We start from the raw sequence: 14950 nt of genomic DNA on the forward strand, positions 1-14950 counted from the left end.
AACTGTTATCCTAAAACCATTCTATTACCCAGTTTTTAATTGCAAATTGATAGCCAGAAGATAATAAATCTTGAGACATTTATGCCAACTAATACTTTTAACTGGGGGCTTCCCAGGTGGCTCAGTGGTAAAGAATCCGCCTGCCAATTCGAGAGGGCAGGTTGGATCCCTGGGTCGGGAAGATCCCCTGGAGTAGAAGATGGCCACCCACTCCAGTATTCTTGCCTGGGAAGTCGCAGGAAGAGAGGATGTGTTGGGCTACAGTCCCCAGGGCTGCAAAGACTCGGATAAGACTGAGCGTGTACTCAGGCAATGCTGTTAAACCATATAAAACTCTGACTTCTTACAGAAAAACTGTATTTACAAGAATTCAAGAAGCTCAAAAGTCCACTAGTTCCATAAATACGTGCATCATCCACCTGACCAGGCAGCAAGTGTACAAATGCAGGCCGGCCGGGTGGCTGGTACCTTCTCGTCCAGGGCCTTGTGGTGCTCAAATAGAAACTTCAGCGCCCTGAGCACCTCCACCTCGCTGGTCATGCCGGCTGGGGACCGCGCCTGCTGCTTGTCCGCCGTCATCCGGAGGGACGGCCCGTACCGGGAAACGAGGAGCTCCAGGTGTTCCAGCAGCAGCTGCAGGGAGGGGTCAAAGGAGCACCTTCAACCTCACACTTGAATTCAGGGCCGAGAACTCCTCTCAGCCTCACGCTAAAGCCAAAACCATGCTAAGGCACGTCGGAATCCCGCCAGTTCAGTCTAAAGTTAGAGTGGACTTCCCCAGTGGCCCAGGAGTTAAGACTCCACACTTCTACAGGGCTCATGGGTTTTAATCCCTGGTTGGGGATCTAAGATCCCACATAAACTGTAGCATGGCCAAAAATGTAAGTTAAGAGAAGTCCCCGCTCAAAACTAAAATTACATTCGCTCTCATCATAAATTTGAAGCAAACTATGAGAACCCCAAACTGATCCACCTCGGTCTGCCCAGTGGGAAGATGTGAAAAATGACTTGAAAACCAGACAGACTTTAAAGACAGCAACACGGAGCCCAGCGGTGAGCCCCGCGGGCACAGGTCAACACGGGAGACTCTGCCTACTGACCCTGGTGTTGTTCCTCTCTGCTTTCAGGTGAGCAATTTCTTCTTCTCTGGCAAGAAGCTGCTCCCTGCACACCTTCAGTTGTTGATGAGATGTTGCCAACTCCTAGAAAACAGTTAAATGAGGAAGTAACTAAATGCAAACACAAATGAAAAAGAGAGCGAGACTGTGAAGGCTGACCCTATCAAGTCTCTCCAGGCTCCACACAAAGGATCTCCCTGCCCCTCCGGAGAAAAGAGGGTCTGCTGACCCCAAGACCACACAGACAAGCACAACTCAGACTGGCCTTCAACCTCCATCTCGACCTGGCAGGCACGCGGAGAAGAGAACCCGGAATCCAGCCTGCCTTCACCAGACCCAGGGAAGTCTGAGAAACTTTCCTAAACATAAACCAAACAACAAAATGGATAACAGATTCTTAAACGACACGCAGACAAGTGACCTAGGACCCCTGGGGAGAGTGAAGAAGAAAGGGAAGATCTACAAGGCCACCAAGTTTTGGAGTGTTCCTCTGGGAAAGAGGCTGATGGCACACCAAGGCCATCTGTTAGCCTGATTCTACTGAACTCACCCAGTCATTCAATAAACTGGCTAAAATGTTAAATTCGTGTTATATGTATTTTATCACAATTTGTGTGCACGCGGGGCCATCCACGTGGTGAACTTGCTCAAACCAAACCACAATGAGACACATTCATTCTTCTATTTTTCTTTGCACAAGTAAAAAAACCCTGGATTACACATCCCCCACTACATACTGGGTATTCAGCACCTAGAACACTGCCCAACACTTGTAAGAGGCATGTAGTAGACATGTGAAGCCATGAGGGTATATGTTATACACGTAAGCAGTAGGTACTCATTATTAACATGCTGGACACACTGGTCTGTGCTTTGTAAGACAGGAGACGTAAGGGGCTTAGCCTCTCTCCTTCAAGGACTGACTCTCTAGCTCGATCCAGATGCCCCAGAGACTGTTCTAGCCACTGTATCCCTTCTTGTGGGGCCCCCGCCCATCCTCCACGCAGCACCTGCACAACCTCTAACAAAGTCAACCTGCTGGGGTCGATCCTGTACACGAAGGCCAAAACGCCCTGGCCGGCAGGGCCCACGGCCATGCTAACAAATGAAACACAACCCCAACGCTTCACCGAGTGAGGGCCAATCCGACGGGCCCAGTCCCTGGTTGCTCTCACCTCAGGACACTCTGCCTCCAGGACTTGGGTCGAGGCCAACTTCTTCGTCTTCTTGGCCTTTGCCTTGGGGTTGCAGCATTGGAAAAGCGCCCATAGGCGGGCCCTTCTGCGACCCATCCTCGTGGATGGGGGCAGCCCCCCACTCGGGGGCAACCGCTGTTTCCCAGGCAGTTACCTCAGCACCTCAGCTATCACCACTGATCTCACACTACATCCGCCGATCTCACACTCCGCTCTCACACACCGCTCTCACACACCGCTCTCACACACCGCTCTCACACACCGCTCTCTCACACACCGCTCTCTCACACTATGACCACCAGCACCAGCATCTCAAGAAGAAATGGCACCAAGGCTCTGCCTCCAGCACGTCTCCCAGGAGCCCGGAACCTGGAACCCACTCCGTCACAAGGGGCTCCGTGGTAACAGGGGGGCTGGGCTCAGGCCCACCATCAAGGGTGCAGAGAGGGGGGAGGGGCTGCCGAAAAGACGGCAGGTGAGTGTGGGGTGCGGGAGAAGGAAGGCCGTGCCCACCGCTCAGGCCCAACGTCAAACATGACCCTGCAATGTACTGGGTCACAGTCGAACTGAACAGTATACACTGCTTCAGAAACCACCACTGCTAGGAATGAGCACATCTTCTAAGGGGGCTTCTGCCCCCTCCACCCCCGAAACAAGCCTCCAGTGAGGCTACTGAAAGGGCACCCCTGAACTCAATAGCGTCCCCAGAACCCATCCCGGTGAGGATGCTGGCTGCCGCGCTGGCTGCCCCTCACTCTCACCCTGAGCTTGGTCATTGCCATTTACTTCTCCAGGGGATCTTCCCAACCCAGGGATCGAACCCGGGTCATCCGTATTGTACACAAACACTTTACCATCTGAGCCATGAGGGATCTACTAGCGTGTAAGATGAGTGCAAACATGCGGTAGTTTGAGCATTCTTTGGGATTGACTTTCTTTGGGATTGGAATGAAAACTGACCTTTTCCAGTCCTGTGGCCACTGCTGAGTTTTCCAAATTTGCTGGCATATTGAGTGCAGCACTTTCACAGCATCATCTTCCAGGATTTGAAATAGCCCAACTGGAATTCCGTCACCTCCACTAGCTTTGTTCGTTCGTAGTGATGCTTTCTAAGGCCCACCTGACTTCACATTCCAGGATGTCTGGCTCTAGGTGAGCGATCACACCAGGGTGATTATCTGGGTCGTGAAGATCTTTTTTGTACAGTGCTTCTGTGAATTCTTAATATCTTCTGCTTCTGTTAGGTCCAAACCATTTCTGTCCTTTATCGAGCCCATCTTTGCATGAAATGTTCCCTTGGTATCTCTAATTTTCTTGAAGAGATCTCTAGTCTTTCCCATTCTGTTGTTTTCCTCTATTTCTTTGCATTGCTCACTGAGGAAGGCTTTCTTATCTCTCCTTGCTATTCTTTGGAACTCTGCATTCAAATGGGAACATCTTTCCTTTTCTCCTTTGCTTTCACTTCTCTTCTTTTCACAGCTATTGTAAGGCTCCATCAAAAAACGCTTTTGCCTTTTTGCATTTCTTTTCCATGGGGATGGTCTTGATCCCTGTCTCCTGTACAGTGTCACAAACCTCCATCCATAGTTCATCAGGCTCTCTGTCTATCAGATCTAGTCCCTTCAATCTATTTCTCACTTCCACTGTACAGTCATAAGGGATTTGATTTAGGTCATACCTGAATGGTCTAGTGGTTTTCCCTACTTTCTTCAATATAAGTCTAAATTTGGCAGTAAAGAGTCCTTAGGCAGCCACAATCCAAGATGTCAAACTAAAGGGAAGCTCAGTGAGGGAGCTGGAGTCTGAGAGGGCTTCTCCTTTCCTCAGGGCATCTGAATAAAGCTGACTCTGCGAAGAAAAGGCAGGGAAAAAGTCAAGCAGAGGGGACTGGCTAACACAGCTCTGGGCGGTTCCTTGGGCTGGGAAGACAAAAATTAGAGTGCAGGCCTGACATGTCAGTCCGGGTGTTAGAGATCAAGCTCCCCAAGAAAAGGGAGGCACAGAAAACGTACCCAACACTCTGCCCAAATCAGCTGAGCGCTGAGTATCCATCACCTCGTGCTGCTCAGAAGACAGACGGTGGGCTTCAGGACCTGCCAAGAAGGGGGGCCCTGGGAGGCACCCCAGACTTCCAGACGGAGACGCTGGAGGGCTCCTCCCTGGGGTAAGGGGTGAAAGTGGGTGATGGCTGCTGAGACTCAGCTTACAAGGACCCCCCAGCCTCAAGGCACTCAGGCCCTGAGTGAACAGAGAGCTCTGTCCCCACTAGAGGTCTGCATCAGAAGAAACTCTGGAGAAGACAGCATCACCAGAACCTCTAGGGTTTTCCAAACATAATGTCCAACATGCAACCAAAAAAGCAAAAGAGGGTGTGACAACAAACAGGACCAAGAGAAAAAAAACTGAAACAGATCCAGAGGTGTCAGATGTTTATCAGCATATCACAGGTATGCTAGAGGTATCAGATGCAAACTTCACCAGTTCAAAAATACACCTGACAAAAGGAAAAATTTCTGAGAATCAAAACCGATGCTAGAACTTTAAAATAACAGTGACCGAATTTAAGAACTCAGTCTCTGGTCTTAACATCAAATTGGACACAGCTGAAGAGAGGATCAGTGAACTGAAGGATGGATCAGTTAAAAATATATATATAAGAGGGAAAAAAGTTTAGAATATATGGATGGAGCCCGCTTGTTAAACTATGTTGTTAAAAACTATAAATGAGGCCCCTCATGGGGGAGAAAAGACAGAAAGGGGAATAAGAAATGCCTCCAGGGGTTGAAACTAAAGAGCCTCTTAATGAAAGTGAAAGAGGAGAGTGAGAAAGCTTGCATAAAACTCAACATTCAAAAAATGAAGATCATGGCATCCGGCTCCATCACTTCCTGGCAAATAAATGGGGAAACAATGGAAACAGTGACAGACTTTATTTTCTTGGGCTCCCAAATGACTGCAGATGTTGAAATTAAAAGACGCTAGCTCCTTGGAAGGAAAGCTATGATCAACCTAGACAGCACATTAAAAAGCAGAGACATTACTTTGCCAACAAAGGTTCATTTAGTCAAAGCTATGGTTTTTCCAGTAGTCATGTATGGATGTGAGAGTTGGCCCGGGAAGAAGGCTGAACGCCAAAGAATCAATGCTTCTGAACTGTGGTGTTGGAGAAGACTCTTGAGAGCCCTGTGGACTGCAAGGAGGTCCAACCAGTCCATCCTAAAGCAAATCAGTCCTGAATATTCATTGGAAAGACGGATGCTGAAGCTCCCATACTTTGGCCACCTGATACGAAGAACTGACTCTTTGGAAAAGAACCTGATGCTGGGGAAGACTGAAGGCAGGAGGAGAAGGGGATGACAGAGGATGAGACGGTTGGATGGCATCACCGACTCGATGGACATGAGCTTGGGCAGGATCCAGGAGTTGGTGATGGACGGGGAGGCATGGTGCGCTGCAGTCCATGGGGTCGCAAAGGGTCAGACACGGAGTGACTGAACTGACTGACAGGGGCGGGGGCAAGAGTTGGCTGGAGAATCAGACCATTGACTCAAAAATGAAAACCACACATTGGTTTCAGCAGCTCTGCGGGTGCCTAAGGCAAGAAGAAAATATTCAAGTGCTCAGAGGAAAAAGGCGAGGCTTTTAATGGCACAGCAACCCTGAGGGCTGACATTTCAAGAACAAGGAAGTCAGGAGATAATGGACTGGCGCCTGTGAAATGCTGAAAAACAAATACCAACCAATCTGGAATTCTATACCCAACAAAAACACTCTTCCAAAGTGAAAGCAAAATAAAGACTTTTAGGGCAAATGGAAATGAGACAGCTCATCACCCACAGACACGAACTAAAAGATATTAAGGCAGTTCTTTGGGAGAAGGAAAAGTAGTCTCTGACGGAAGTATAAAAAACAAGTAAAGACCAACAGTGAGGTAACAGTGAGGGTAAATATTAACTCTACGATGATGATAATGCCAAAAATATACCTAAAATTTTAAAGGATAACAGTGACAAGGAGGAAACAGTCGTGTCAGGGAGGCAGTAAAAGTACTAAGTTAGACCTGAATGTAGAACACATGCTGTATCTGCGAATGTACACCCGATCACCTGACAGAGGCGTACAGACCTAGAAAAACACTTCATCCTTCTAACAGAAGGCACGAGAGAAGGACACAGAATAGGTGGAACGAGCAGAAAACAAACCGCCACATGGTACCTACACACTGAAATATCAAAATTATAAACAGAGCAAATACTCTCATTGAAAGATAAAAAGGGTCAAACTGATTAAAATTAAAACCATACACTATTCACAGAGGTACATGGAAAGATGGAAGACCACAGACAGGTGAAAGTAAAAGATACCCAGGCAAACAAGGACAGAAAACTGATGTGGCAATATCACTGTCCAATAGTGTCTAAAGTAAGAAGCATTACTAGCAATAAAAAGGAGCATCTCATACTGATACAAGTTCAGTCTCGCAAGATGAGGATTCTAAATTTGATTGTACCTAATAACATAACCTCTGCACCATGACCCGTCCATCCTGGTGTAGTTTCATTGAGTTAGACAAGACTGTGGTCCGTGCGATCAGATCGGCTAGTTTTCTCTGATTATGGTTTCAGGGTGTCTGTCCTTTGATTCCCTCTCGCAACACCTACCGTCTTACTTGGGTTTCGCTTACCTTGGACGTGGGGTATCTCTTTATGGCTGCTCCAGCAAAGCGCAGCCGCTGCTCCTTCCCTTGGACGAGGGGTATCTCCTCGTGACAGAATGTGGTCCACTGGAGAAGGGAATGGCAAACCACTTCAGTATTCTTGCTGTGAGAACCCCATGAACAGTATGAAAAGACAAAATGATAGGATACTGAAAGAGGAACTCCCCAGGTTGGTAGGTGCCTAGTATGCTACTGGAGATCAGTGGAGAAATAACTCTAGAAAGAATGAAGGAATGGAGCCAAAGCAAAAACAAGACACAGTTGTGGATGTGACTGGTGACAGAAGCAAGGTCCGATGCTTTAAAGAACAATATTGCATAGGAACCTGGAATGTGAGGTCCATGAATCAAGGCAAATTGGAAGTGGTCAAACAGGAGATGCCAAGAGTGAATGTCAACATTGTACAAATCAGCGAACTGAAATGGACAGGAATGGGTGAATTTAACTCAGATGACCATTATATCTACTACTGTGGCAGGAATCCCTTAGAAGAAATGGAGCAGCCATCATGGTCAACAAAAGAGTCCAAAATGTAGCACTTGGATGCAATCTCAAAAATGACAGAATGATCTCTGTTCGTTTCCAAGGCAAACCATTCAATATCACAGTAATCGAAACCTAGGCCCCAACCAGTAACACTGTAGAAGCTGAAGCTGAATGGTTCTATGAAGACCTACAAGACCTTTTAGAACTAATAGCTAAAAAAGACGTCCTTTTCATTATAGGGGACTGGAATTCAAAAGTAGGAAGTGAAGAAACACCTGAAGTAACAGGCAAATGTGGCCTTGGAGTATGGAATGAAGCAGGGCAAAGGCTAATAGAGTTCTGCCAAGAGAACGCACTGGTCACAACAAACACGGTCTTCCAACAACACAAGAGAAGAGTCTACACACGGACATCACCAGATGGTCAACACCGAAATCAGATTGTTTGTATTCTTTGCAGTCAAAGATGGAGAAGCTCTGTACAGTCAGCAAAAACAAGACCAGGAGCTGACTGTGGCTCAGACCATGAACTCCTTATTGCCAAATTCAGAGTGAAATTGAAGAAAGTAGGGAAAACCACTAGACCATTCAGGTATGACCTAAATCAAATCCCTTATGACTATATAGTGGAAGTGAGAAATAGATTGAAGGGACTAGATCTGATAGACAGAGTGCCTGATGAACTATGGACAGAAGTTCGTGACACTGTACAGGAGACAGGGATCAAGACCATCCCCATGGAAAAGAAATGCAAAAAGGCAAAATGGTTGTCTGAGGAGGCCTTACAAATAGCTGTGAAAAGAAGAGAAGTGAAAGCAAAGGAGAAAAGGAAAGATGTTCCCATTTGAATGCAGAGTTCCAAAGAATAGCAAGGAGAGATAAGAAAGCCTTCCTCAGTGATCAATGCAAAGAAATAGAGGAAAACAACAGAATGGGAAAGACTAGAGATCTCTTCAAGAAAATGAGAGATACCAAGGGAACATTCATGAAAAGATGGGTTCAATAAAGGACAGAAATGGTATGGACCTAGCAGAAGCTGAAGATATTAAGAAGAGGTGGCAAGAATACACAGAGCAACTGTAGAAAAAAGATCTTCACAATCCAGATAATGTCGATGGTGTGATCGCTCACCTAGAGCCAGACATCCTGGAATGTGAAGTCAGGTGGGCCTTAGAAAGCATCACTACAAACAAAGCTAGTGGAGGTGATGGAATTCCAGTTGGGCTATTTCAAATCCTGGAAGATGATGCTGTGAAAGTGCTCCACTCAATCTGCCAGCAAATTTGGAAAACTCAGCAGTGGCCACAGGACTGGAAAAGGTCAGTTTTCATTCCAATCCCAAAGAAAGGCAATCCTAAAGAATGCTCAAACTACCGCATGTTTGCACTCATCTGACACGCTAGTAAAGTAATGCTCAAAATTCTCCAATCAGGCTTCAGAAATACATGAACCGTGAACTTCCAGATATTCAAGTTGGTTTTAGAAAAGGCAGAAGAACCAGAGATCAAATTGCCAACATCCTCTGGATCATTGAAAAAGCAAGAGAGTTCCAGAAAAACATGTATTTCTGGTTTATTCTCTATGCCAAAGCCTTTGACTGTGTGGATCACAATAAACTGTGGAGAATTCTGAAAGAGATGGGAATACCAGACCACCTGACCCACCTCCTGAGAAACCTATATGCAGGTCAGGAAACAACAGTTAGAACTGGACATAGACCAACAGACTGGTTCCACATAGGAAAAGGAGTATGTCAAGGTTGTATATTGTCACCCTGCTTATTTAACTTACATGCAGAGTACACCACGAGAAACGCTTGGCTGAAAGAAGCACATGCTGGAATCAAGAGTGCCAGGAGAAATATCAATAACCTCAGATATGCAGATGACACCACCCTTAATGCAGAAAGTGAAGAGGAACTAATGAGCCTCTTGATGAAAGTGAAAGAGGAGAGTGAAAAAGTTGGCTGAAAGCTCAACATTCAGAAGACTAAGATCATGGTATCTGGTCCCATCACTTCATGGGAAATAGATGGGGAAACAGTGGAAGCAGTGTCAGACTTTATTTTTGGGCTCCAAAATCACTGCAGATGGTGATTGCAGCCATGAAATTAAAGGACGCTTACTCCTTGGGTGGAAAGTTGTGGCCAACCTAGACAGCATATTACAAAGCAGAGCCATTACTTTGCCAACAAAGGTCCATCTAGACAAGGCTATGGTTTTTCCAGTGGTCATGTATGGATGTGAGAGTTGGGACTGTGAAGAAAGCTGAGCACCGAAGAATTGATGCTTTTGAACTGTGGTGTTGGCAAAGACTCTTGAGAGTCCCTTGGACTACAAGGAGATTCAACCAGTCCATCCTGAAAGAGATCAGTCCTGAGTGTTCATTGGAAGGACTGATATTGAAGCTGAAACTCCAGTACTTTGGCCACCTCATGCAAAGAGTTGACTCATTGGAGAAGACCCTGATGCTGGGAGGGATTGGGGGCAGGAGGAGAAGGGGACGACAGAGGATGAGATGTCTGGATGGCATCACTGACTCGATGGCCATGAGTTTGTGTAAATTCGGGAAGTTGGTGATGGAGCGGGAGGCCTGGAGTGCTGTGATTCATGGGGTCGCAAAGAGTCAGAGACGACTGAGTAACTGAACTGAACTGAATAATATAACCTCAAAATATCAATACATAAATACTGACAGAAAGAGAAAAGGACTAACAGCCAAGTTTATAATCGCAGTGGGAGACGATAAAGACACATCTGTCATGGAACTGGGCTCCCTGGGACATAGTCACCTGCACCCATGAAGTACCTGAAATGCGGCTGGCTCTACAATGCGATGTGCTGCAAGCGTGAAACACACACTGGAGTTTAAAGACGTAGCATGAAAAAAAGAACAGAAAAATATTTTGTTAGGTTTTATCATGTTGATTATACACTGAAATGATAATCTTTTGGGTGTGATAAAATCAAATATATTACAGATAATTTCACCTACTTCTGCTTACTCAGCATGGCTACCGAAATCTGAATTGACAAACCTGACCTAACTGATATGCATGAAACACTGCATTCCCCCTGATACATATTATTTTCTAGAGCCCAAGGAACATATAAGAAAATGAATATATATTGGGCCATTAGGAAAGGTTGAATTATTTCAAAGGACTGAAATAATGCAGAGTATACTTAGGGATTGCAATGGGATGACGATTTATGTGCCCTCAAACTTCACCCTGCACGTGGAGATGATACTAGGCGGCACAGATTCTGGGAGGCATCAGGTCAGGAGGGAATGGGCCCCGTGCTGGGAGGACAGAGAGAAGCAGGCAGTCTAGGAACCAGGAAACAGGCCTCACCAGACGTGGCACCTGCTGGTGATCTTGGGACTTCCCAGCCTGCAGTACTATAAGAAGCAACTTTCTGTTCTTTAGCAGCTAGTCTATGGTATTTGTAACAGTAGCCCAAAAAGACTAAGATGGGGCTCTTCAAGGAATTAAGCTAGGAATCATAAAAGGGTCACTAGAAAAACCTCCCCAGACATTGGGAAGTTACATGACATACTTCTTGAAGAATTTCATGAATAAAAATTTTTAAAAACACAATGAAAATTAGAAGAGACTTTTCCATAAAAGATAATGAAAATCTGCCTTATTCAAACTTGTGGGACGCAGCGAACTGTGTTTAGAGGGTTACTTAAAGCCTTAAACACATATACTGGAAAAGAAGGAACGCTAAAAATCAATTAAGCCTCTAGCCCAAGAAACCAGAAAAAAAGTATAGCAAATGAAACACAAGGCAGATGGAAGAAAAAGGAGCAGAAAATCAGGAAACAAAAAGCCAATATGAAATTTTTAAAACAAAGCCAAAAGTTGGCTCTTTGAAAGGACTGATAAAAATGAAAAAGCCCTAGAGAAGCTGATTAAGAAAAAGAGACAGAGCACAAATCACCAGTATCAAGGTTTTTTAAAAGGGGAGACAACACGTCTTGCAGATAAGAAAGATACCATGAACCACAGTTCACTTACTATTGGAGAGTCTGCTGGCCTCGATCAGTTCCTAGCAGGGGGGAAATGCTTTACCTAAACAGATCCGAGAAGACATACAAAATCAGAAATTTTTATTTGCATGAAAAAAATTAAATCTGAAATAAAAGCCTCCCCACAATGAGACCAACAGGTGTTGCCAATCAATTCTTCCAAAAATCGAGGGAAGAAAACAGCAGTCTCCCAGGAACTCTCGGGGTAAACAAGGAATACTCTCCACCTTGTTTTATAAGACTAGCATAACCGTGATACTAAACCCAACAAGGAAAAGAAGTACAAGAAGGTCAAATTACTGACTCTGAGGATAGATGAAATAATCCTAAATAAAACACTAACAAATACAGTCCAATAAAAGGAGAATATATTGAGATCAGGTTGGGATGGTTTTACAATCACAAAATTTTTTTAAAGTTAAATCACCATATAAAAGAACAATCACCTGTTTCAAAATCTGCAGAAAATAAACTGAAGAAAATTTAGTGTAATAATTTTAGTTCATGACTAAGAAAAAAGTCATAGGAAACTAACAGGAGAATTTACATATTTTTATAAAAATATCTACAAAAAAGCTAATACCATAGGTGATGGTGAAATACTGAAAGCTTTTCCTCTGATAATTGTCAGGAAACCTCTGGCCCTTATTAATTAAGAGGAGAGGCACACCTTTCCTGGGGCCAAGGAATCCAGGCACTTCCTTTATTAGTTTCTCATTATGATGATAAGTACCCTCTTCTCTCTTTGGTAGGGATCACCCTGTGTTTTGTAGCCTGGAATTTTAATCTTTATCTTTGCTGAGAATAACTACTTTGTTAGACAGTATATATGCGCATGCCATGTTGATTAAAACAGCTTTGCCCCATCAGAGCTTTGGTCCCCGAGTCTTTCTTTCTTTCTTTCTTTTTTTTTCTATCTCTCTCTTTCTGGCTGATTCCCTGGAGCCCAGAAGCAACCCAGGGAACGTTAACCTCTTTACTTCCTTCCCTGTCTCATCGTCGACACCGGACCACCAGGTTCCAGTCCATTAAAGGACCAACAGATAATGGCAAAGAGACAAGGATACTTGTTCTCACTACTTCTGTTCACCACTGTACTGGAGATCCTCGCCCGTACAAGAAAAAGAAAAGGGTTATCACAGTTGGAAAGGGGGGGAAAAGCACTTATTTGCAGACATAATTGTGTATACATAAAAAAATACAATAAGAATTATTTGAAATGAATGGATTGAAGAAGTGAATATAGAAGTCACTTCTCTATATATATATTAAGCATTTGTAACTGCACTGAAAATATCAAGATATCTAATTAAAAATGTACAAGACACAGAGCAAACTATAAACTTCTAAGATAAATTAAAGAAGCTCTAAAAAAAATGGAGAGCTATATACATACATTGTATTCATGGATTATGCTGCTGCTGCTGCTAAGTCGCTTCAGTCGTGTCCGACGCTGTGCGACCGCATAGACGGCAGTCCACCAGGCTCCGCTGTCCCTGGGATTCTCCAGGCAAGAACACTGGACTGGGTTGCCATTTCCTTCTCCAATGTGTGAACGTGAAGTCACTCAGTCGTGTCCGACTCTCAGCGACCCCATGGACTGCAGCCTACCAGGCTCCTCCGTCCATAGGATTTTCCAAGCAAGAGTACTGGGGTGGGTTGCCATTGCCTTCTCCATGGATTATAAGAACAACATTAAGATACACACACAGAGTTAACTGTATGAGGCGATGCGTATGTTGGGCAATCATTCCATGACGTCTATGGGCATCAAGTCATCACAATGTAGACTTGAATACACACAAACCGTATCTGTCAATGACTCCTTAGTGAAGCTGGGGTTCTAAAATCAGCGCCTGGCACCTGGTAGCTGGCAGGTGTGGAAACCCGGGTTCACGTGCAGACTGTACACACTCTTAATCACAGGTGAGACCTGAAGCAACCCAGCAACTCTCCATTTTTCTTTTTTTGTCTGTTCCCCTTGCCATTTGTGTTTAACAGACTCTCAATATCGAGTCACCAGGGTCAATGCAGCAATAATCTTTCCCCATCTAAGGCATGCACATGTACCACCAGCAGACTTCCCAATCGCCCCGAGATAACTGGGGTGCCACATCACAAAAAAGCAAGGTAACGGGACATTTGCCGGGACAGAGCTGCCCGACGGCAGTGCGGACTATGGTCCACCAAGGGGACCCCCAGGGGCTAGGAGCCCACACTGGGCCCCCCAGCTTGAGGCCACACTTCCCTTTCCACCATTCTGAAGGTCCTGGCAGAAGAAAGCCAGGCCATGGAAGGGGGGTGGTGTGGCCAGGCCATGGGACTCAGGGCAGGACTGACTTGGGTCTGTGCTGGGCTCCAGGTCAAGTTACCACCACGCCGGTCCCCTCCCCGAGCCAGATGCCCCAGAGTGGAGGCTTCTGTCCAGACCGGCCCCTTGGGTGGGGAGTCTGGAGGCCACAGAACCGCAGGGACCTCGAGCCTTGGCATGGACGTGTGGAGAGCCAAGGGGCCCGGGGAAGGGACAGGGTCAGGGTCCTTGCAATGGACTGCCACCAAAGGCTGGACAAAGACAAGAAATAAAACAAATGTCACACCTTAATGTTGCTAAAGAGCCAAGAAGGCCCAGAACAGTGACCCGGACTGTGCCGTCCAAGGTGCGGAGGGGACGGGGAGGATCGCCCAGCACAGACTGGACAGGGTTAAACCTCCACTCCCGGCTCAACTCACAGGAACGAAGACCCCACCACAGTCGTTCCCGGCACTTTCCTTTGAGAAGGAAGAAGGGAATCACAGAACAAGCAAAGACGTCCCCGTGAGGGACTCCTGGTGCTCGAGGACGCCAGGGCCCCTCTTCGTCCCCTCGGCTGCCTGAGCCTGCGTGTTGTACATGACGGTCACCTGTCTCCGCTGAAGGGCGGGCTCCGAGGTTGTTGGAAGGTTGGCCTCAGCGAGGCTGAGCATGGGGTCCCTAGCTGCCCCCAGAGGGCTTCCGGGCAGCACACCTCCCCAGCCCACCCTGACCCCACAGCTGCCGCCCACCCCAGAGGGCTCCCTCACTGCCATCAGGGAATTAGGGGGTGCCGAGAGCTGAGGCCTGAGGGTGCTGGGGGCCTCCACGGCATCCTGTGTGCACCCCTCCCCGGCTCACGGTCCAGCTGTGGGGAGCGTGTGTACACGGCAGGGACACACAGACGGCTCCAGAGCACCGCCCGGCCAGGAGGCCCCGGAGCCCCGGTGGGAGGCCTGGGCCGGACGTCTGACCGCTTCCCCCTCTGTGCCCTCGGCTTCCTCAGCCCCAAGGATAACCCCACCGCGGGAGGGCCTCTGAGGCCATGGCTGCTCTGCGGGAGGGGTCGTGTTCGCCTCGAATGTGCTCAAGGCACGTGATGCCCCATC

General features: G+C 46.6%; 2 protein-coding genes across 2 annotated transcripts in view; one reads left to right on the forward strand and one right to left on the reverse strand.

Annotated features, from left to right (window-relative positions):
- The window catches only part of LOC122432091 (liprin-alpha-1-like), a 198840-nt gene extending 195544 nt beyond the window's left edge, over positions 1-3296 (reverse strand). Inside the window, exons 1-3 of the mRNA XM_043453864.1 lie at positions 3275-3296; positions 1101-1202; positions 469-633 (exon numbers count right to left, since the gene is read on the reverse strand). Coding sequence (XP_043309799.1) covers positions 469-579 — 111 coding nt within the window. The 5' untranslated portion in view covers positions 580-633; positions 1101-1202; positions 3275-3296. The remainder of the gene's footprint in view (positions 1-468; positions 634-1100; positions 1203-3274) is intronic.
- Positions 1-14950, forward strand: part of LOC122431618 — a 636199-nt gene that overhangs the window by 615144 nt on the left and 6105 nt on the right. The window lies entirely within an intron of this gene.

The sequence above is a fragment of the Cervus canadensis genome, chromosome 30 (assembly GCF_019320065.1).
Source record: "Cervus canadensis isolate Bull #8, Minnesota chromosome 30, ASM1932006v1, whole genome shotgun sequence".
In the NCBI taxonomy this organism is placed as follows: Eukaryota; Metazoa; Chordata; class Mammalia; order Artiodactyla; family Cervidae; genus Cervus; species Cervus canadensis.